General features: G+C 51.9%; 1 protein-coding gene across 1 annotated transcript in view; it reads right to left on the bottom strand.

Annotated features, from left to right (window-relative positions):
* The window catches only part of LOC147702786 (histidine--tRNA ligase, cytoplasmic-like), a 244763-nt gene that overhangs the window by 66937 nt on the left and 153786 nt on the right, over window positions 1–24040 (bottom strand). The window contains exons 7-8 of the mRNA XM_086931377.1: window positions 19532–19630; window positions 19341–19434 (exon numbers count right to left, since the gene is read on the bottom strand). Of these exons, the coding sequence (XP_086787503.1) occupies window positions 19341–19434; window positions 19532–19630 (193 nt within the window). The remainder of the gene's footprint in view (window positions 1–19340; window positions 19435–19531; window positions 19631–24040) is intronic.

Genomic DNA, 24040 nt, shown 5'->3' with positions numbered 1-24040 from the left:
GAACTGACAGTCTGCTCCTTCAGCCCTCTGTCTAGCCCCAGGCACTGACGGTCTGCTCCTTCAGTCCTCGGTCTAGCCCCGGAACTGACAGTCTGCTCCTTCAGTCCTCTGTCTAGCCTTGGCACTGACGGTCTGCTCCTTCAGTCCTCTGTCTAGCCTTGGCACTGACGGTCTGCGCCTTCAGTCCTCTGTCTAGCCCTGGCACTGACGGTCTGCTCCTTCAGTCCTCTGTCTAGCCTTGGCACTGACGTTCTGCTCCTTCTGTCCTCTGTCTAGCCCTGGCACTGACAGTCTGCTTCTTCAATCTTCTGTCTAGCCCCGGCACTGACGGTCTGCTCCTTCAGCCCTCTGTCTACCCCAGGCACTGACGGTCTGCTCCTTCAGTCCTCTGTCTAGCCCCAGGTACTGACGGTCTGCTCCTTCAGTCCTCTGTCTAGCCCTGGCACTGACGGTCTGCTCCTTCAGTCCTCTGTCTAGCCTTGGCACTGACGGTCTGCGCCTTCAGTCCTCTGTCTGGCCCTGGCACTGACGGTCTGCTCCTTCAGTCCTCTGTCTAGCCTTGGCACTGATGGTCTGCTCCTTCAGTCCTCTGTCTAGCCCCAGGTACTGACGGTCTGCTCCTTCAGTCCTCTGTCTAGCCTTGGCACTGACGGTCTGCTCCTTCAGTCCTCTGTCTAGCCTTGGCACTGACGGTCTGCTCCTTCAGTCCTCTGTCTAGCCTTGGCACTGACGGTCTGCTCCTGTAGTCCTCTGTCAAGCCCCGTCAAGGACGGTCTGCTCCTTCAGTCCTCTGTGTAGCCCCAGGCACTGACAGTATTCTTCTTCAGTCCTCTGTCTAGTCCCGGCACTGACGATCTGCTCCTTCAGCCCTCTGTCTAATTCTTTTTGTCTCTGTAGTCTCATTAAAGTCTCGCAGAGGATCGCCTTGAACAACACACAGAAGATGTGAAGCTCCATTATCCTTGTGCTCCTTCAGTCCTCTGTCTAGGCCCAGCACGGACGGTCTGCTCCTTCAGTCCTCTGTCTAGCCCTGGTACTGACCGTCTGCTCCTTCAGCCCTCTGTCTAGCCCCGGCACTGACGGTCTGCTCCTTCAGTCCTCTGTCTAGCCTTGGTACTGACGGTCTGCTCCTTCAGTCCTCTGTCTAGCCCCAGGTACTGTCGGTCTGCTCCTTCAGTCCTCTGTCTAGCCTTGGCACTGACGGTCTGCTCCTTCAGTCCTCTGTCTAGCCCCGTCACTGACGGTCTGCTCCTTCAGTCCTCTGTCTAGCCCCGTCACTGACGGTCTGCTCCTTCAGCCCTCTGTCTAGCCCCGGCACTGACGGTCTGCTCCTTCAGTCCTCTGTCTAGCCCTGGCACTGACGGTCTGCTCCTTCAGTCCTCTGTCTAGCCTTGGCACTGACGGTCTGCTCCTTCAGTCCTCTGTCTAGCCTTGGCACTGACGGTCTGCTCCTTCAGTCCTCTGTCTAGCCCTGGCACTGACGTTCTGCTCCTTCTGTCCTCTGTCTAGCCCTGGCACTGACGTTCTGCTCCTTCTGTCCTCTGTCTAGCCCCAGCACTGACAGTCTGCTTCTTCAATCTTCTGTCTAGCCCCGGCACTGACGGTCTGCTCCTTCAGCCCTCTGTCTAGCCCCAGGCACTGACAGTCTGCTCCTTCAGTCCTCGGTCTAGCCCCGGAACTGACAGTCTGCTCCTTCAGTCCTCTGTCTAGCCTTGGCACTGACGGTCTGCTCCTTCAGTCCTCTGTCTAGCCTTGGCACTGACGGTCTGCGCCTTCAGTCCTCTGTCTGGCCCTGGCACTGACGGTCTGCTCCTTCAGTCCTCTGTCTAGCCTTGGCACTGACGGTCTGCTCCTTCAGTCCTCTGTCTAGCCTTGGTACTGACGGTCTGCTCCTTCAGTCCTCTGTCTAGCCCCAGGTACTGACGGTCTGCTCCTTCAGTCCTCTGTCTAGCCTTGGCACTGACGGTCTGCTCCTTCAGTCCTCTGTCTAGCCTTGGCACTGACGGTCTGCTCCTTCAGTCCTCTGTCTAGCCTTGGCACTGACGGTCTGCTCCTTCAGTCCTCTGTCTAGCCTTGGCACTGACGGTCTGCTCCTTCAGTCCTCTGTCAAGCCCCGTCACGGACGGTCTGCTCCTTCAGTCCTCTGTGTAGCCCCAGGCACTGACAGTATTCTTCTTCAGTCCTCTGTCTAGTCCCGGCACTGACGATCTGCTCCTTCAGCCCTCTGTCTAATTCTTTTTGTCTCTGTAGTCTCATTAAAGTCTCGCAGAGGATCGCCTTGAACAACACACAGAAGATGTGAAGCTCCATTCTCCTTGTGCTCCTTCAGTCCTCTGTCTAGGCCCAGCACGGACGGTCTGCTCCTTCAGTCCTCTGTCTAGCCCTGGTACTGACCGTCTGCTCCTTCAGCCCTCTGTCTAGCCCCGGCACTGACGGTCTGCTCCTTCAGCCCTCTGTCTCGCCCCGGAACTGACGGTCTGCTCCTTCAGTCCTCTGTCTAGCCCCAGGCACTGACGGTCTGCTCTTTCAGTCCTCTGTCTCGCCCCGGAACTGACGGTCTGCTCCTTCAGTCCTCTGTCTAGCCCCAGGCACTGACGGTCTGCTCTTTCAGTCCTCTGTCTAGCCCTGGCACTGACTGTCTGCTCCTTCAGTCCTCTGTCTAGCCTTGGCACTGACGTTCTGCTCCTTCTGTCCTCTGACTAGCCCCAGCACTGACAGTCTGCTTCTTCAATCTTCTGTCTAGCCCCGGCACTGACGGTCTGCTCCTTCAGCCCTCTGTCTAGCCTTGGCACTGACGGTCTGCTCCTTCAGTCCTCTGTCTAGCCCTGGCACTGACGGTCTGCTCCTTCAGTCGTCTGTCTAGCCTTGGCACTGACGGTCTGCGCCTTCAGTCCTCTTTCTAGCCTTGGCACTGACGGTCTGCGCCTTCAGTCCTCTGTCTAGCCCTGGCACTGACGGTCTGCTCCTTCAGTCCTCTGTCTAGCCTTGGCACTGACTGTCTGCGCCTTCAGTCCTCTGTCTAGCCCTGGCACTGACGGTCTGCTCCTTCAGTCCTCTGTCTAGCCTTGGCACTGACGGTCTGCGCCTTCAGTCCTCTGTCTAGCCCTGGCACTGACGGTCTGCGCCTTCAGTCCTCTGTCTAGCCTTGGCACTCACGGTCTGCTCCTTCAGTCCTCTGTCTAGCCCCAGCACTGACAGTCTGCTTCTTCAATCTTCTGTCTAGCCCCGGCACTGACGGTCTGCTCCTTCAGCCCTCTGTCTAGCCCCAGGCACTGACAGTCTGCTCCTTCAGTCCTCGGTCTAGCCCCGGAACTGACAGTCTGCTCCTTCAGTCCTCTGTCTAGCCTTGGCACTGACGGTCTGCTCCTTCAGTCCTCTGTCTAGCCTTGTCACTGACGGTCTGCTCCTTCAGTCCTCGGTCTAGCCCCAGGCACTGACGGTCTGCGCCTTCAGTCCTCTGTCTAGCCCTGGCACTGACGTTCTGCTCCTTCAGCCCTCTGTCTAGCCCCGGCACTGACAGTCTGCTCCTTCAGTCCTCTGTCTAGCCCCAGCACTGACAGTCTGCTTCTTCAATCTTCTGTCTAGCCCCTGCACTGACGGTCTGCTCCTTCAGCCCTCTGTCTAGCCCCAGGCACTGACAGTATGCTCCTTCAGTCCTCGGTCTAGCCCCGGAACTGACAGTCTGCTCCTTCAGTCCTCTGTCTAGCCTTGGCACTGACGGTCTGCTCCTTCAGTCCTCTGTCTAGCCTTGGCACTGACGGTCTGCTCCTTCAGTCCTCTGTCTAGCCTTGGCACTGACTGTCTGCTCCTTCAGTCCTCTGTCTAGCCTTGGCACTGACGGTCTGCTACTTCAGTCCTCTGTCTAGCCCCAGGCACTGACGGTCTGCTCCTTCAGTCCTCGGTCTAGCCCCGGAACTGACGGTCTGCCCCTTCAGTCCTCTGTCTAGCCCTGGCACTGACAGTCTGCTTCTTCAATCTTCTGTCTAGCCCCGGCACTGACGGTCTGCTCCTTCAGCCCTCTGTCTACCCCAGGCACTGACGGTCTGCTCCTTCAGTCCTCTGTCTAGTCCCAGGTACTGACGGTCTGCTCCTTCAGTCCTCTGTCTAGCCCTGGCACTGACGGTCTGCTCCTTCAGTCCTCTGTCTAGCCTTGGCACTGACGGTCTGCGCCTTCAGTCCTCTGTCTAGCCCTGGCACTGACGGTCTGCTCCTTCAGTCCTCTGTCTAGCCTTGGCACTGACGGTCTGCTCCTTCAGTCCTCTGTCTAGCCTTGGTACTGACGGTCTGCTCCTTCAGTCCTCTGTCTAGCCCCAGGTACTGACGGTCTGCTCCTTCAGTTCTCTGTCTAGCCTTGGCACTGACTGTCTGCTCCTTCAGTCCTCTGTCTAGCCTTGGCACTGACGGTCTGCTCCTTCAGTCCTCTGTCTAGCCTTGGCACTGACGGTCTGCTCCTTCAGTCCTCTGTCAAGCCCTGTCACGGACGGTCTGCTCCTTCAGTCCTCTGTCTAGTCCCAGGTACTGACGGTCTGCTCCTTCAGTCCTCTGTCTAGCCTTGGCACTGTCGGTCTGCGCCTTCAGTCCTCTGTCTAGCCTTGGCACTGTCGGTCTGCGCCTTCAGTCCTCTGTCTAGCCTTGGCACTGACGGTCTGCGCCTTCAGTCCTCTGTCTAGCCCCAGCACTGACAGTCTGCTTCTTCAATCTTCTGTCGAGCCCCAGCACTGACAGTCTGCTCCTTCAGTCCTCTGTCTAGCCTTGGCACTGACGTTCTGCTCCTTCTGTCCTCTGACTAGCCCCAGCACTGACAGTCTGCTTCTTCAATCTTCTGTCTAGCCCCGGCACTGACGGTCTGCTCCTTCAGCCCTCTGTCTAGCCTTGGCACGGACGGTCTGCTCCTTCAATCCTCTATCTAGCCCTGGCACTGACGGTCTGCTCCTTCAGTCGTCTGTCTAGCCTTGGCACTGACGGTCTGCGCCTTCAGTCCTCTGTCTAGCCTTGGCACTGACGGTCTGCGCCTTCAGTCCTCTGTCTAGCCCTGGCACTGACGGTCTGCTCCTTCAGTCCTCTGTCTAGCCTTGGCACTGACGGTCTGCGCCTACAGTCCTCTGTCTAGCCCTGGCACTGACGGTCTGCTCCTTCAGTCCTCTGTCTAGCCTTGGCACTGACGGTCTGCGCCTTCAGTCCTCTGTCTAGCCCTGGCACTGACGGTCTGCGCCTTCAGTCCTCTGTCTAGCCTTGGCACTCACGGTCTGCTCCTTCAGTCCTCTGTCTAGCCCCAGCACTGACAGTCTGCTTCTTCAATCTTCTGTCTAGCCCCGGCACTGACGGTCTGCTCCTTCAGCCCTCTGTCTAGCCCCAGGCACTGACGGTCTGCTCCTTCAGTCCTCGGTCTAGCCCCGGAACTGACAGTCTGCTCCTTCAGTCCTCTGTCTAGCCTTGGCACTGACGGTCTGCTCCTTCAGTCCTCTGTCTAGCCTTGGCACTGACGGTCTGCTCCTTCAGTCCTCGGTCTAGCCCCAGGCACTGACGGTCTGCGCCTTCAGTCCTCTGTCTAGCCCTGGCACTGAGGTTCTGCTCCTTCAGCCCTCTGTCTAGCCCCGGCACTGACAGTCTGCTCCTTCAGTCCTCTGTCTAGCCCCAGCACTGACAGTCTGCTTCTTCAATCTTCTGTCTAGCCCCGGCACTGACGGTCTGCTCCTTCAGCCCTCTGTCTAGCCCCAGGCACTGACAGTCTGCTCCTTCAGTCCTCGGTCTAGCCCCGGAACTGACAGTCTGCTCCTTCAGTCCTCTGTCTAGCCTTGGCACTGACGGTCTGCTCCTTCAGTCCTCTGTCTAGCCTTGGCACTGACGGTCTGCGCCTTCAGTCCTCTGTCTAGCCTTGGCACTGACGGTCTGCTCCTTCAGTCCTCTGTCTAGCCCTGGCACTGACGTTCTGCTCCTTCTGTCCTCTGTCTAGCCCTGGCACTGACAGTCTGCTTCTTCAATCTTCTGTCTAGCCCCGGCACTGACGGTCTGCTCCTTCAGCCCTCTGTCTACCCCAGGCACTGACGGTCTGCTCCTTCAGTCCTCTGTCTAGCCCCAGGTACTGACGGTCTGCTCCTTCAGTCCTCGGTCTAGCCCCGTCACTGACGGTCTGCTCCTTCAGTCCTCTGTCTAGCCCTGGCACTGACGGTCTGCTCCTTCAGTCCTCTGTCTAGCCTTGGCACTGACGGTCTGCTCCTTCAGTCCTCTGTCTAGCCTTGGCACTGACGGTCTGCTCCTTCAGTCCTCTGTCTAGCCTTGGCACTGACGGTCTGCTCCTTCAGTCCTCTGTCTAGCCCTGACACTGACGTTCTGCTCCTTCTGTCCTCTGTCTAGCCCTGGCACTGACGTTCTGCTCCTTCTGTCCTCTGTCTAGCCCCAGCACTGACAGTCTGCTTCTTCAATCTTCTGTCTAGCCCCGGCACTGACGGTCTGCTCCTTCAGCCCTCTGTCTAGCCCCAGGCACTGACGGTCTGCTCCTTCAGTCCTCGGTCTAGCCCCGGAACTGACAGTCTGCTCCTTCAGTCCTCTGTCTAGCCTTGGCACTGACGGTCTGCTCCTTCAGTCCTCTGTCTAGCCTTGGCACTGACGTTCTGCTCCTTCTGTCCTCTGTCTAGCCCTGGCACTGACGTTCTGCTCCTTCTGTCCTCTGTCTAGCCTTGGCACTGACGGTCTGCGCCTTCAGTCCTCTGTCTAGCCCTGGCACTGACGGTCTGCTCCTTCAGTCCTCTGTCTAGCCTTGGCACTGACGTTCTGCTCCTTCTGTCCTCTGTCTAGCCCCAGGTACTGACGGTCTGCTCCTTCAGCCCTCTGTCTAGCCCCAGGCACTGACAGTCTGCTCCTTCAGTCCTCGGTCTAGCCCCGGAACTGACAGTCTGCTCCTTCAGTCCTCTGTCTAGCCTTGGTACTGACGGTCTGCTCCTTCAGTCCTCTGTCTAGCCCCAGGTACTGACGGTCTGCTCCTTCAGTCCTCTGTCTAGCCTTGGCACTGACGGTCTGCTCCTTCAGTCCTCTGTCTAGCCCCGTCACTGACGGTCTGCTCCTTCAGTCCTCTGTCTAGCCCTGGCACGGACGGTCTGCTCCTTCAGTCCTCTGTCTAGCCCCGGAACTGACAGTCTGCTCCTTCAGTCCTCTGTCTAGCCTTGGCACTGACGGTCTGCTCCTTCAGTCCTCTGTCTAGCCTTGGCACTGACGGTCTGCGCCTTCAGTCCTCTGTCTAGCCCTGGCACTGACGGTCTGCTCCTTCAGTCCTCTGTCTAGCCCTGGCACTGACGTTCTGCTCCTTCTGTCCTCTGTCTAGCCCTGGCACTGACGTTCTGCTCCTTCTGTCCTCTGTCTAGCCCCAGCACTGACAGTCTGCTTCTTCAATCTTCTGTCTAGCCCCGGCACTGACGGTCTGCTCCTTCAGTCCTCTGTCTAGCCCCAGGCACTGACGGTCTGCTCCTTCAGTCCTCGGTCTAGCCCCGGAACTGACAGTCTGCTCCTTCAGCCCTCTGTCTAGCCCCAGGCACTGACGGTCTGCTCCTTCAGTCCTCGGTCTAGCCCCGGAACTGACAGTCTGCTCCTTCAGTCCTCTGTCTAGCCTTGGCACTGACGGTCTGCTCCTTCAGTCCTCTGTCTAGCCTTGGCACTGACGGTCTGCGCCTTCAGTCCTCTGTCTAGCCCTGGCACTGACGGTCTGCTCCTTCAGTCCTCTGTCTAGCCTTGGCACTGACGTTCTGCTCCTTCTGTCCTCTGTCTAGCCCTGGCACTGACAGTCTGCTTCTTCAATCTTCTGTCTAGCCCCGGCACTGACGGTCTGCTCCTTCAGCCCTCTGTCTACCCCAGGCACTGACGGTCTGCTCCTTCAGTCCTCTGTCTAGCCCCAGGTACTGACGGTCTGCTCCTTCAGTCCTCTGTCTAGCCCTGGCACTGACGGTCTGCTCCTTCAGTCCTCTGTCTAGCCTTGGCACTGACGGTCTGCGCCTTCAGTCCTCTGTCCGGCCCTGGCACTGACGGTCTGCTCCTTCAGTCCTCTGTCTAGCCTTGGCACTGATGGTCTGCTCCTTCAGTCCTCTGTCTAGCCCCAGGTACTGACGGTCTGCTCCTTCAGTCCTCTGTCTAGCCTTGGCACTGACGGTCTGCTCCTTCAGTCCTCTGTCTAGCCTTGGCACTGACGGTCTGCTCCTTCAGTCCTCTGTCTAGCCTTGGCACTGACGGTCTGCTCCTGTAGTCCTCTGTCAAGCCCCGTCAAGGACGGTCTGCTCCTTCAGTCCTCTGTGTAGCCCCAGGCACTGACAGTATTCTTCTTCAGTCATCTGTCTAGTCCCGGCACTGACGATCTGCTCCTTCAGCCCTCTGTCTAATTCTTTTTGTCTCTGTAGTCTCATTAAAGTCTCGCAGAGGATCGCCTTGAACAACACACAGAAGATGTGAAGCTCCATTATCCTTGTGCTCCTTCAGTCCTCTGTCTAGGCCCAGCACGGACGGTCTGCTCCTTCAGTCCTCTGTCTAGCCCTGGTACTGACCGTCTGCTCCTTCAGCCCTCTGTCTAGCCCCGGCACTGACGGTCTGCTCCTTCAGTCCTCTGTCTAGCCTTGGTACTGACGGTCTGCTCCTTCAGTCCTCTGTCTAGCCCCAGGTACTGTCGGTCTGCTCCTTCAGTCCTCTGTCTAGCCTTGGCACTGACGGTCTGCTCCTTCAGTCCTCTGTCTAGCCCCGTCACTGACGGTCTGCTCCTTCAGTCCTCTGTCTAGCCCCGTCACTGACGGTCTGCTCCTTCAGCCCTCTGTCTAGCCCCGGCACTGACGGTCTGCTCCTTCAGTCCTCTGTCTAGCCCTGGCACTGACGGTCTGCTCCTTCAGTCCTCTGTCTAGCCTTGGCACTGACGGTCTGCTCCTTCAGTCCTCTGTCTAGCCTTGGCACTGACGGTCTGCTCCTTCAGTCCTCTGTCTAGCCCTGGCATTGACGTTCTGCTCCTTCTGTCCTCTGTCTAGCCCTGGCACTGACGTTCTGCTCCTTCTGTCCTCTGTCTAGCCCCAGCACTGACAGTCTGCTTCTTCAATCTTCTGTCTAGCCCCGGCACTGACGGTCTGCTCCTTCAGCCCTCTGTCTAGCCCCAGGCACTGACAGTCTGCTCCTTCAGTCCTCGGTCTAGCCCCGGAACTGACAGTCTGCTCCTTCAGTCCTCTGTCTAGCCTTGGTACTGACGGTCTGCTCCTTCAGTCCTCTGTCTAGCCCCAGGTACTGACGGTCTGCTCCTTCAGTCCTCTGTCTAGCCTTGGCACTGACGGTCTGCTCCTTCAGTCCTCTGTCTAGCCTTGGCACTGACGGTCTGCTCCTTCAGTCCTCTGTCTAGCCTTGGCACTGACGGTCTGCTCCTTCAGTCCTCTGTCAAGCCCCGTCACGGACGGTCTGCTCCTTCAGTCCTCTGTGTAGCCCCAGGCACTGACAGTATTCTTCTTCAGTCCTCTGTCTAGTCCCGGCACTGACGATCTGCTCCTTCAGCCCTCTGTCTAATTCTTTTTGTCTCTGTAGTCTCATTAAAGTCTCGCAGAGGATCGCCTTGAACAACACACAGAAGATGTGAAGCTCCATTCTCCTTGTGCTCCTTCAGTCCTCTGTCTAGGCCCAGCACGGACGGTCTGCTCCTTCAGTCCTCTGTCTAGCCCTGGTACTGACCGTCTGCTCCTTCAGCCCTCTGTCTAGCCCCGGCACTGACGGTCTGCTCCTTCAGCCCTCTGTCTCGCCCCGGAACTGACGGTCTGCTCCTTCAGTCCTCTGTCTAGCCCCAGGCACTGACGGTCTGCTCTTTCAGTCCTCTGTCTCGCCCTGGAACTGACGGTCTGCTCCTTCAGTCCTCTGTCTAGCCCCAGGCACTGACGGTCTGCTCTTTCAGTCCTCTGTCTAGCCCTGGCACTGACTGTCTGCTCCTTCAGTCCTCTGTCTAGCCTTGGCACTGACGTTCTGCTCCTTCTGTCCTCTGACTAGCCCCAGCACTGACAGTCTGCTTCTTCAATCTTCTGTCTAGCCCCGGCACTGACGGTCTGCTCCTTCAGCCCTCTGTCTAGCCTTGGCACTGACGGTCTGCTCTGTCTAGCCCTGGCACTGACGGTCTGCTCCTTCAGTCGTCTGTCTAGCCTTGGCACTGACGGTCTGCGCCTTCAGTCCTCTTTCTAGCCTTGGCACTGACGGTCTGCGCCTTCAGTCCTCTGTCTAGCCCTGGCACTGACGGTCTGCTCCTTCAGTCCTCTGTCTAGCCTTGGCACTGACTGTCTGCGCCTTCAGTCCTCTGTCTAGCCCTGGCACTGACGGTCTGCTCCTTCAGTCCTCTGTCTAGCCTTGGCACTGACGGTCTGCGCCTTCAGTCCTCTGTCTAGCCCTGGCACTGACGGTCTGCGCCTTCAGTCCTCTGTCTAGCCTTGGCACTCACGGTCTGCTCCTTCAGTCCTCTGTCTAGCCCCAGCACTGACAGTCTGCTTCTTCAATCTTCTGTCTAGCCCCGGCACTGACGGTCTGCTCCTTCAGCCCTCTGTCTAGCCCCAGGCACTGACAGTCTGCTCCTTCAGTCCTCGGTCTAGCCCCGGAACTGACAGTCTGCTCCTTCAGTCCTCTGTCTAGCCTTGGCACTGACGGTCTGCTCCTTCAGTCCTCTGTCTAGCCTTGTCACTGACGGTCTGCTCCTTCAGTCCTCGGTCTAGCCCCAGGCACTGACGGTCTGCGCCTTCAGTCCTCTGTCTAGCCCTGGCACTGACGTTCTGCTCCTTCAGCCCTCTGTCTAGCCCCGGCACTGACAGTCTGCTCCTTCAGTCCTCTGTCTAGCCCCAGCACTGACAGTCTGCTTCTTCAATCTTCTGTCTAGCCCCGGCACTGACGGTCTGCTCCTTCAGCCCTCTGTCTAGCCCCAGGCACTGACAGTATGCTCCTTCAGTCCTCGGTCTAGCCCCGGAACTGACAGTCTGCTCCTTCAGTCCTCTGTCTAGCCTTGGCACTGACGGTCTGCTCCTTCAGTCCTCTGTCTAGCCTTGGCACTGACGGTCTGCTCCTTCAGTCCTCTGTCTAGCCTTGGCACTGACTGTCTGCTCCTTCAGTCCTCTGTCTAGCCTTGGCACTGACGGTCTGCTACTTCAGTCCTCTGTCTAGCCCCAGGCACTGACGGTCTGCTCCTTCAGTCCTCGGTCTAGCCCCGGAACTGACGGTCTGCCCCTTCAGTCCTCTGTCTAGCCCTGGCACTGACAGTCTGCTTCTTCAATCTTCTGTCTAGCCCCGGCACTGACGGTCTGCTCCTTCAGCCCTCTGTCTACCCCAGGCACTGACGGTCTGCTCCTTCAGTCCTCTGTCTAGTCCCAGGTACTGACGGTCTGCTCCTTCAGTCCTCTGTCTAGCCCTGGCACTGACGGTCTGCTCCTTCAGTCCTCTCTCTAGCCTTGGCACTGACGGTCTGCTCCTTCAGTCCTCTGTCTAGCCTTGGCACTGACGGTCTGCGCCTTCAGTCCTCTGTCTAGCCCTGGCACTGACGGTCTGCTCCTTCAGTCCTCTCTCTAGCCTTGGCACTGACGGTCTGCTCCTTCAGTCCTCTGTCTAGCCTTGGTACTGACGGTCTGCTCCTTCAGTCCTCTGTCTAGCCCCAGGTACTGACGGTCTGCTCCTTCAGTTCTCTGTCTAGCCTTGGCACTGACTGTCTGCTCCTTCAGTCCTCTGTCTAGCCTTGGCACTGACGGTCTGCTCCTTCAGTCCTCTGTCTAGCCTTGGCACTGACGGTCTGCTCCTTCAGTCCTCTGTCAAGCCCTGTCACGGACGGTCTGCTCCTTCAGTCCTCTGTGTAGCCCCAGGCACTGACAGTATTCTTCTTCAGTCCTCTGTCTAGTCCCGGCACTGACGGTCTGCTCCTTCAGCCCTCTGTCTAATTCTTTTTGTCTCTGTAGTCTCATTAAAGTCTCGCAGAGGATCGCCTTGAACAACACACAGAAGATGTGAAGCTCCATTCTCCTTGTGCTCCTTCAGTCCTCTGTCTAGACCCAGCACGGACGGTCTGCTCCTTCAGTCCTCTGTCTAGCCCTGGTACTGACCGTCTGCTCCTTCAGCCCTCTGTCTCGCCCCGGAACTGACGGTCTGCTCCTTCAGTCCTCTGTCTAGCCCCAGGCACTGACGGTCTGCTCTTTCAGTCCTCTGTCTCGCCCCGGAACTGACGGTCTGCTCCTTCAGTCCTCTGTCTCGCCCCGGAACTGACGGTCTGCTCCTTCAGTCCTCTGTCTAGCCCCAGGCACTGACGGTCTGCTCTTTCAGTCCTCTGTCTAGCCCCAGGCACTGACGGTCTGCGCCTTCAGTCCTCTGCCTAGCCCTGGCACTGACGTTCTGCTCCTTCAGCCCTCTGTCTAGCCCCGGCACTGACAGTCTGCTCCTTCAGTCCTCTGTCTAGCCCCAGCACTGACAGTCTGCTTCTTCAATCTTCTGTCTAGCCCCGGCACTGACGGTCTGCTCCTTCAGCCCTCTGTCTAGCCCCAGGCACTGACAGTATGCTCCTTCAGTCCTCGGTCTAGCCCCGGAACTGACAGTCTGCTCCTTCAGTCCTCTGTCTAGCCTTGGCACTGACGGTCTGCTCCTTCAGTCCTCTGTCTAGCCTTGGCACTGACGGTCTGCTCCTTCAGTCCTCTGTCTAGCCTTGGCACTGACTGTCTGCTCCTTCAGTCCTCTGTCTAGCCTTGGCACTGACGGTCTGCTACTTCAGTCCTCTGTCTAGCCCCAGGCACTGACGGTCTGCTCCTTCAGTCCTCGGTCTAGCCCCGGAACTGACGGTCTGCCCCTTCAGTCCTCTGTCTAGCCCTGGCACTGACAGTCTGCTTCTTCAATCTTCTGTCTAGCCCCGGCACTGACGGTCTGCTCCTTCAGCCCTCTGTCTACCCCAGGCACTGACGGTCTGCTCCTTCAGTCCTCTGTCTAGTCCCAGGTACTGACGGTCTGCTCCTTCAGTCCTCTGTCTAGCCCTGGCACTGACGGTCTGCTCCTTCAGTCCTCTGTCTAGCCTTGGCACTGACGGTCTGCGCCTTCAGTCCTCTGTCTAGCCCTGGCACTGACGGTCTGCTCCTTCAGTCCTCTGTCTAGCCTTGGCACTGACGGTCTGCTCCTTCAGTCCTCTGTCTAGCCTTGGTACTGACGGTCTGCTCCTTCAGTCCTCTGTCTAGCCCCAGGTACTGACGGTCTGCTCCTTCAGTTCTCTGTCTAGCCTTGGCACTGACTGTCTGCTCCTTCAGTCCTCTGTCTAGCCTTGGCACTGACGGTCTGCTCCTTCAGTCCTCTGTCTAGCCTTGGCACTGACGGTCTGCTCCTTCAGTCCTCTGTCAAGCCCTGTCACGGACGGTCTGCTCCTTCAGTCCTCTGTGTAGCCCCAGGCACTGACAGTATTCTTCTTCAGTCCTCTGTCAAGTCCCGGCACTGACAGTCTGCTCCTTCAGCCCTCTGTCTAATTCTTTTTGTCTCTGTAGTCTCATTAAAGTCTCGCAGAGGATCGCCTTGAACAACACACAGAAGATGTGAAGCTCCATTCTCCTTGTGCTCCTTCAGTCCTCTGTCTAGACCCAGCACGGACGGTCTGCTCCTTCAGTCCTCTGTCTAGCCCTGGTACTGACCGTCTGCTCCTTCAGCCCTCTGTCTCGCCCCGGAACTGACGGTCTGCTCCTTCAGTCCTCTGTCTAGCCCCAGGCACTGACGGTCTGCTCTTTCAGTCCTCTGTCTCGCCCCGGAACTGACGGTCTGCTCCTTCAGCCCTCTGTCTACCCCAGGCACTGACGGTCTGCTCCTTCAGTCCTCTGTCTAGTCCCAGGTACTGACGGTCTGCTCCTTCAGTCCTCTGTCTAGCCCTGGCACTGACGGTCTGCTCCTTCAGTCCTCTGTCTAGCCTTGGCACTGACGGTCTGCGCCTTCAGTCCTCTGTCTAGCCCTGGCACTGACGGTCTGCTCCTTCAGTCCTCTGTCTAGCCTTGGCACTGACGGTCTGCTCCTTCAGTCCTCTGTCTAGCCTTGGTACTGACGGTCTGCTCCTTCAGTCCTCTGTCTAGCCCCAGGTACTGACGGTCTGCTCCTTCAGTTCTCTGTCTAGCCTTGGCACTGACTGTCTGCTCCTTCAGTCCTCTGTCTAGCCTTGGCACTGACGGTCTGCTCCTTCAGTCCTCTGTCTAGCCTTGGCACTGACGGTCTGCTCCTTCAGTCCTCTGTCAAGCCCTGTCACGGACGGTCTGCTCCTTCAGTCCTCTGTGTAGCCCCAGGCACTGACAGTATTCTTCTTCAGTCCTCTGTCAAGTCCCGGCACTGACAGTCTGCTCCTTCAGCCCTCTGTCTAATTCTTTTTGTCTCTGTAGTCTCATTAAAGTCTCGCAGAGGATCGCCTTGAACAACACACAGAAGATGTGAAGCTCCATTCTCCTTGTGCTCCTTCAGTCCTCTGTCTAGACCCAGCACGGACGGTCTGCTCCTTCAGTCCTCTGTCTAGCCCTGGTACTGACCGTCTGCTCCTTCAGTCCTCTGTCTAGCCCCAGGCACTGACGGTCTGCTCCTTCAGTCCTCTGTCTAGCCCCAGGCACTGACGGTCTGCTCTTTCAGTCCTCTGTCTAGCCCCAGCACTGACGGTCTGCTTCTTCAATCTTCTGTCTAGCCCCGGCACTGACATTCTGCTCTTTCAGCCCTCTGTCTAGCCCCGGCACTGACGGTCTGGTCTGTGATATACACTATTTGTAAAGTTCCAGTACTGAATCTGTAGCTTAGCAGTAGGTCTATTCCTTGGGGACTGTGCTCTAGATGCTGTAAAGTAGTAAATAATTTTTGATGGCTGCACTTCAGATACCTTATGTACTTTATTCCTCTATCCCCTCATTCAGCACCCAGATTGGCATGGTCTCCAATAGTTAACACTCTAAAAATAAAATACATCCATCTGCTAGCAGTCAATGTAGGACCTTTTATTGTAAGTATATATAATGGAAAAACACAATGCTGAGACGCTGTTTCAGTTCACAAAGGAATGAGGAGTGGAATCATCAATAACTGATGATCAATCGTTTTTACTGGAAAACAGGTATGCATCTTAGCACACAAAAAGGGAGGCAAATGGGCAGCAGGAGAGTAAAAGCATGCTTCAAATCTCAAAGGGTGATTCCAGCAAAGGTGTAACCGTACTTTACAACACCATATGCTTGCATGCTTGAAGAATATGTGACCTAACCTTCCAAATACAGAAATACAGTCTGTGCACAGTTTACAATCAGGATCATGAAACAAATGTTGAGACACAAAAAAACTTTAAAACACATTTAAAGGATGTTTTTCTTGCATTTTGTTTGGAATGAAAAAAATGTGTTGGAGAATTGTTGGGAGAGGGCAGGAAGAATCAGGTAGGGGCTCAGAAAAGCAGAAAAGATTGGGACGGAAACAGAGGTACGGCGTATAGAGAGGTAAAAAAGATCAGATAGGAGATTAATCAATCAAATATTGAAGTAATAAACATGAAAAGAAAGGGCGATGGAATTTGGAATAAATAAGGGAAAAGAAGATGGCCATGCATATGCTGAAGCAGGAGGTGTCGGGGAGGAGGTTATATGGGGGTTATCTCGTGTTTTTGCTTCAAACATATGAATAACAAACATGATCCTGACGCACAACATTAAAAATCAACTTTCTATCATCATTTAGAATAAGTTCCAAACACTAATGATTACAGTTACATAAGGCAAGAAAACTAGGCAAGATATAACCAGAAGGCAGTACATGTTACTTGAAAGGGCTGGGGTGAAAAGTCGACCTTTAAGATATCCCCCCATAAGAACAGAAATACTTGGATCAACAGAGGTACTACTGGTTATTTTAGGACTTTTCTAGGAAGGCACCCTGTAAACAAGATAAACTATAGTGGAGGTGGGAGACTTCCACATGCCAAATGATGCATGAAACAACCCTGGAAGCAGGAAGTACCTGGAGAAGGGTCCTTTTGAAGCCATTGAAGGGCCCACACCACCTGGTAAAAGACACTACTCATGGGGTTGGGATTGAGACATTCAAGGCCTACAGGATAGAATGCAACTGGTGGGGAATCAGAAGTCACCCACTTTGCTACAATTCATCTCTCAAAAGTACCACCAGCCATAACACAAGCACATTGTTTATGGTTCAATTACATTGCCAGGTACATGTCTATTTATGTGGTTTATACAATAGCTGCGAGTACTATTGCTCTATCTGTAACTATAAATGTTCAGTTGTGTATCACATGCTAAAGTCCACTGAAATAGTCTGAGCGCCTGCTGAACAGATCAGCGTATAACCTGTAGGTCATACTTTGAATTCTCACAAAGCTGGGCTGTGACAAATTGGGATGTTGGTTGACTGGGGTGTGAGCCCTGGTCAAGCAGCAACCACAATCCTTATCAGTGCCAGGCACAAGACAACCCTCCATTAACCTTTGCTCAACCCTCTAGTAGCTTGGCACAGAGCAGTCAGGCTTAACTTAGAGGCAATGTATAAAGTATCTATATCTCAATCTATCTAGCGCCCTCACTCTATCTAGCGCCCTCACTCTATCTAGCGCCCTCACTCTATCTAGCGCCCTCACTCTATCTAGCGCCCTCACTCTATCTATCTATTGCCCTGTCTCTATCTATCGCCCTCTCTCTATCGCCCTCACTCTCTCTATCGCCCTCACTCTCTCTATCGCCCTCACTCTATCTATCGCCCTCACTCTATCTATCGCCCTCACTCTATCGCCCTCTAGCTATCTATCTATCTATCGCCCTCACTCCATTTATCTATCGCCCTCACTCTATCTATCTGTCTATCTATCGCCCTCACTCCATCGATCTATCTATCGCCCTCACTCCATCTATCTATCTATCTCCCTCACTCCATTTATCTGTCTATCTATCGCCCTCACTCTATCTGTCTATCTATCCATCGTCCTCACTCTATCGCCCTCACTCTGTCCATCGCACTCACTCTATCTATCGCCATCATCCTATCTATCGATCGCCATCATCCTATCTATCGATCGCCCTCACTCTATCTTTCGCCCTCCCTCTATCTATCTTTCGCCCTCCCTCTATCTATCTTTCGCCCTCCCTCGATCTATCTTTCGCCCTCCCTCGATCTATCTTTCGCCCTCCCTCGATCTATCTTTCGCCCTCCCTCGATCTATCTTTCGCCCTCCCTCTAGCTATCTATCGCCCTCACTCTATCTATCTATCGCACCACCACAGCATCACTCAGGACCGCCACAGCATCACTCAGGGGCACCACAGCATCACTCAGGGGCACCACAGCATCGCTCAGGGGCACCACAACATCACTATGCGCTACCACAGCATCACTGAACGCCACAGCATCACTCGTCGCCACCACAACATCACTCCACTCCACCACAGATCAATCTGTGCAACCATTCAACAACAACTGGTTCAAATATGTTCTCTCAATGTTTCAAGCTTTTTTTTTTACAAATGTCACAAAAAGATGTTAATATTTCACTTCTGTTCTTGGATTTTCGTCACAATAAAATACACTGAACATTATCTTCACAAAAGTTTAAGCTATTGCCATTATAAATTACAATAACTTTTATTTAAGTATTAATTATTTAAAAAAACTAGTTGTCACATTTGCAAACGTTAAAAGTATTGGCATTGTAAATGACAAAGCTATTAATTTCGCTATTTTTAAAACCAACACATAAATAAAAAATGTGTCATATACAAGACCAATAGCTCAAACTTTCCTTATGCGAGATCTATTGCATTGCAAATGCTTGTTATATTTAGAAGTGAATGTTGGAATGCACGCACACTTTACCTTTGCAAGAATCATGTGTGCAAATTATGCTGTAATACTTTTTTTATGTGCTTTTATGGCCATAAAGGCCGAAATAAAGATTTTTTGAATTGAATACAGGAGATATGCAGCCTTTTTTGTGGAGATAGGACACAGCCTGTTCAAGTGTAAGTGGGACTGTGCCCAGCACCTCTCTCCATCCTGTCGATGATGGCCCATCCAGTCACACGTAAGCTCCCCATTGTGTGAGGAATACACAAAGCGCAACTGTCACCCACACTCAGCCAAATGATGCAGAGACAGGCTCCAGGCACTAAATGGCTAAGGTCAGAAAATGCCAACTTTCTACAACGGGCATTTTTAGAATTGAAATTCAAAATCTGACTTCACCATAAGTTACGATTTTTAAGTGCAATTCCAGAGACACCAAATATGAAGGGGTTACCTGTTCCCATTTTGAAATTACACTAATAAAATAGTTAAGTCTAATGTTACACTATGAGAGAGGTAGGCCTTGCAGTAGTAAAAACGAATGTAAGAGTTTTCAGCTACCAGGACAAGCAAAACTTAAAAGTACATGTTAAACTTTTTAAATACACTGCACCCTGCCCATGAGGCTGTCTTGGGCCTACCTTTCGGGGTGACTTTTATGTATTAAAAAGGAAGGTTTGGGCCTGGCAAAAAGGTTTAGTTTGCCAGGTCGAAATGTCAATTTAAACTGCACATACAAAGGCTGCATTGGCAGGCCTGAGACACGTTTAAAGTGCTAGTTAAGTTGGTGGTGCAATCAGTGATGCAGGCTCACGAGTAACATTTCATTCACAGGCCCTGGGCATAGGTAGTGTCATTTTAGCAGGGACTTATAGGTAAACTAAATATGCCAATTAGGTATACGCTGATTTAACATGTTTTATCAAGAGAGTACAAACACTTTAGCACTTGTTAGCAGTGGTAAAATGTGCAGTCCCCTAAAGCCCAACACAAATGGATTCAGGAAAAATGGAGGAGTGAAGGCAAAACGTTTGGGGGTGACCCTGCAGAAAGAGCCAAGTCAAACATGGACTAATGGGAATTTTCTTCTTTCTGAAGATGAAATAATTAATGGCATTAGGTGAATACCATCTATTATTATGTTCAAGGAATTCAGTGTGTGGTGTCTGCTCTTTAGTGAATATGTTTTCAGCATTATTTTTCATTGCTGGGGTAAGCTATCATGGAACCCATCCAAAGGCAATGTTGAGGTCTGTTATAAAAAAAAAAGTCTATAGTAGAGTGACCAGCTGATTTAGGTAGCTTGTGCCAGCAACTATCAAGGAAAATTGCACATACTGTTCCATGGTTTTGGAAATAAAGTCCTCACAACCGAATATTCTCTATCTGGGGTGTAGCTAGTTTTAGGGATTTCATATTTTGGCACATAAAGACAAAATAATCAGCACATATATTTTGGTTAAGGTGGTTGCTGGAATAAGAACTGCCACCGCTGACAACTTAGTCAAAAGACCGTATCAGCTGCAAATTTCTTTCACAGGACATACCACTCTGTTGAACATAGTCTCCGATATGATCTACCACCTCAGGTTTAAGCCCCTTCTCTTGGACCAATTCTTTCTTCACATCTGCCCAGGGATTCTGAAAAAGAGCAAAAGGGAACCTTGAACAGACATTAAGGGATAGAAACATCTCTTTCCACATTTAATAGCAAGGAGCATAAGCATAAAACAATCACCTTGTCCAGCTTGTCCACAGAGGAGCAAACAGTGCCAAACATGTTTTCTGGAACACCACAAACTGCAAACATGCCTTCGAGAATCCGCCGGTCATTGACCTGCAAATATGGAATACAACCTTTAGAATGTGCTTCTGCCATCTGATGAGACTCCATAGCTGTGATACAAATTATGACATCATTTTCTTTGTCTCAGATAACAACGTCCAAGCACTTTGGCTATGTTGGGGGTCCTCCACTTCTGTCCTTTATTGTGAAATGTATAGTGATAAGGCCAACAAAGAACGGTTTTGAGGCTTGTGCTGGTAACGCTTGATGATTATCTGTAGCGCCATTAGTCTAGAAAATTGTCTTAAGGACAAGCCTAAATGAACGCTATGGAGCTTAGCAGTATGATCTGATCAGGCCAAACACTAGGACTCATAAATTTAGCTCATCATGAATAAAACAGAAGTCACATATTCTTGTGCCCCACAAATGAAAGCCATTTTGCCCTTTAAACTGTAGTTCCTACATTTGCCTCTTAAAATAACATATTAGTTAGACAATCTTGGTCTTGTATGTGCATGCTGGAGTGACAACTCTTACATGAGGTAATTAAGTGGATGTGTCAAAAGAAGGGGCTAATTTACATCACTCCTGCACAAAACAGTCTTTTGTACAGCCGAGCTAATTCTGCAATGATGCACTATTATCCTTGTGGAGAAAGAGAGTTGGGGTCATGGTGAATTTCAATGCAAATGGCAATAAAGCATATGAGAAACAAGGAAAACTGATTAATTCTAGAATAAGATCTTAGAATCATTTTCCAAACAAAAAATTTGATATGGGGACAGATTTGTAAATCCCTAATTTTTTTTTTTGTTCTTAATAAACATTTTTATTTGAGATTTAAGCAGTAGAAAACAACAAATACAGATATGAGAGAAGCAGCAGCCAAATCCTCTAGACATCACATAGAGCGTTTTAAAAGATTTCGAAGTATCATAGGTGAGGAGTATAGTACCTTACATGGCATCACTTGCAGATCCCTTAAAGCGGAAAAAGTACAAGAGAAAACCACACTTCCGGTTCTTTGAGCAAGAAACTGTAAAGAGCATGGCCAAATGTGATATTTGTTCAAGGGTTGTCTTGACACAATTAAAAACTGATGAATTTTGTTGAGTATTAGGACTCAGACCATGCTACACAGAGCAAACAAGTTAAGCAGCTGAGCACTACTGTGTCTCTGCTCCCTCTCCCCCATGGGATTTGAGCTGTTTAACCAAGAGAAACAAATTGGTAGAAAACTTTGGCAATTTACGGCACATTTTCCCATAAAAATTGGCTAGAAATTAATAGGTTTTCTAAGAAGTTGTGAAGAGACACTCACAAACTACTCCCATACATCTGCAAGAAAGCGCTCTTTGGGTCTATGTTGTAATATGATAACAGAATCCAAATCTGCATAAATATTCACTAAAATGGTTTTGAAAGAGACCATATCCACTGTCTCAGATAGACTTAGATCGTTCACTCACCATGAGGTCACAGGGTGACAGGAAAGTTACGATTTTACCAACATTCTTGGCACTTTTGGACTCCATCATCCCAATTGTGACTTGAATCTCCTTCAAGTTTACTGATAGATGTCCTGCATGCCTCCTGTTCCCTAATGCCAGTTCAGTCAGAGAGAGCAGAAGCAACTCCTGGATCAAACATATCCTAGATATTTAATCATCAATGTAGTTTTTATGGGTTAGCCATAGAAGCAGCAGGTTAAAAGACAAAAACAACCACTCTCACCTTTCCTGAAAACTGAGTAACCTGTTGGAATTCTCGTTATTGTCTCCACCTCACTATTACACTGTTATTGTTTTGGCTGTCCTTATGGGCTTTTAGTCAGACCTTAAACGCTCCAACTCTATAGGATCTCTGGATCACAATTTATTTTCTCTTGTTGAAATACCACACTTGCCTCTATTCCTGCTCCTTTGGGGTTCTGCTACTTAAGGCCTTCCTGATTATGAAGTTCCTGATTTTGATGTGGAATTAGTGGAAGGACAGAATCTTTCACTAAGGGGGCCTAATCTCAAAATATACATTTTATCCCTCAAACGCGGAATAACTATACAGACAGGGAACAGCCCTTTACCGTGTGCTTCCCTGATTCTTCAAGCAAAGCTATCTTACAGCGCCATAAGGAGCGAGGTGGTGTCAGTACGCTGCTTTCCCTCAAGCTTGGGTATGAGAGACTTATGTTTCAATGTGTTTCACTGTGCTGCTATTTGCATTTTAAAACTGACTTTGCTGCTAAACTTGTTTTAAAACTAAAAACGAACGTTCACTTTCTTCCACTCACCATGCATCACGGGGAATTGTTGGGGGCATTCTGACATAAATTATGCGTGCTGCGTGGGCGAGCCGCTGGCACGCCTAAGGCAAGCCCACCTGCGCCCGTCAGCGTCCCGGAAGCGGCCAGCGCCAGTCATGCTGCCCGTTTTTCGCCGGAGCTGCAGAACGATCGCCTGACTTTTAGCCGTGCAGAAATTATGACTATTGGCTCTCACATGGGTAACAGTGGGCGACAATGGATGGTTCTGGACATTATTTTTAGCACATGCCAGCAGTGCAACTTCTGTTTTAGGAAGGACTTGGGCACTAGCACTCCCGCCAATCGCATCCCTTCTGCTCCACAGATCTCTCACTGCATACGAGCTGCCCTACTTAATTCCCGCTCCATGGTGAAACATGCCCTGGACATCTTTGAGCTTTGTTGGATAATCGGTTTGACACAGGGCCGGCGCTAGGCATGGGCAGCGTGGGCAGCGGCCCAGGGCCTCGCAGCCAGGGGGCCTCGCGCTTTCAAATGCTTCAGAGTTTGGAGGCCCAGGAGGCCCAAGGGATTTAATCAATATCTGCCTGCCTTGGCCTAATCGCTGCATCTGCATGAGGATAGCAGCGATTAGACAGGTAATTAAAGAGCCGTTACGTGTGGAGTGCGCCCTGCCCCTGGTTGAATAAGAAGCAGGATAACCTGCAGGGCGCCAAAGGAAAGATAGAATGACGGCGCCTCACACTGAAAACCGCTCAGCTCACCCAGGAGGAGGGAAAGGGAGCACAGAGTGAATGAAAGGGGTACGAAATACGGAATCAAGTGAGAGGGGGCGGGGGGAGCAGATGGGTGTGATAGCAGCCAGACAAGAGGTGCAGGAAGAGGAGCACAATCAAAATGTACACTTGGCTGGAGCAGGGCTTTCAGTGTGTTAGGTCCCTCGAGTCGTTACGTAAATTGAAATCGACATTGAAACAGGCCCCTACCGGACCCTATATTCTTGTCCTTTACTTTACCTACAAAAACAATGATCCTGCATCAGCACAATAATTGTATAACACATTGGCCGGGTTGGACATTAGGGCAATCAGGCAGTGTGTAATGGTCCAATCTGCCAGGTTAGTATTTGACCTGTTTTTTGGGCTGTTTGTTTGCCTGCTTTATGGTCAGATGAACATGTTTTTAATGTTGATTTTCATGATATTAAAACAAACATTGCCTGCAGCAAAATCAAATTATGCAATCTCTCATACCTTACAAAAAACGTAAACCGTATGTCTTTACAAGTTAAAAACTGCCCTAATTTTGACATTTCTAGCTAACTAATTCACTAATGGAGGGCACTTTTATTTTTGTGCTGGGCCTATTTCCTGACCCTATGAGGTCACTTCCTGTCAGGTTAAATCTTATGCAAATTATAGGGGCCTCGCATGTTCCTATTCTGCCCGGGGCCCCACAAATCCTAGGACCGGCCCTGGTTTGACATATTATTCATATCGGAGACAGTTCAATGAATTATCGGCACTGGCTATTGCTTTAGCCATCACAGTGTGGTATAAAATAGCAAGGGCAGACAGCAAAACAGGCAGAGGAGGAGGGGTTGTGGTAGTGTTCAGAAAAACCTGTTTTTTTACGCAGGCGGAGAACCAAAATATCGGTAAAGGGGAAGCCCTAGACTTCAACCTCACCATATCTCCTCACTGTACGTTGGGAGGCACCCTGATAGCTCGTCGTCCTGGCCCCTCTGGCACCTTTTTGAAGGCCTTAGACAAAGCTATTGTGCCAAGAGCTTTGACCTACTCGAATTTCCTACTTTTGGGGGACTTCAATATCCATTTGGATTGTGCGGGGGCCACTGACAAGAGGGAATTCAGTGACTCTTTGAATCTTGCTCAACTGACCCAATGGATTAGCTCTTCATCCCATAGGGGGGGGGGCATATTCTAGATGCAGTCTGCTCCAAATTCCCTCTAGTTGCCCAAGAACCACTTCCTGTTTCCTGGTCTGACCATTTTTTATCCAATTTTCATGGACTATCCAGACACCTTATCCGACCATGAGGTCACTTAAGGACAGACCTCCCCAACGAATTGAGCCAGCTGCCCTGTGCAGAGTCCTGTCAGACACCCGCCCTCCCGCTTCTAAGGACTTGACTGATGCTGTGGGGGGTTTCAATAACTGGATCTCACGGGCTG

This window comes from Lissotriton vulgaris, chromosome 7, assembly GCF_964263255.1.
Source record: "Lissotriton vulgaris chromosome 7, aLisVul1.2, whole genome shotgun sequence".
Taxonomy (NCBI): domain Eukaryota; kingdom Metazoa; phylum Chordata; class Amphibia; order Caudata; family Salamandridae; genus Lissotriton; species Lissotriton vulgaris.
The sequence above is the reverse complement of the archived record's forward strand: the minus strand, read 5'-3'. Positions and strand labels throughout refer to the sequence as shown.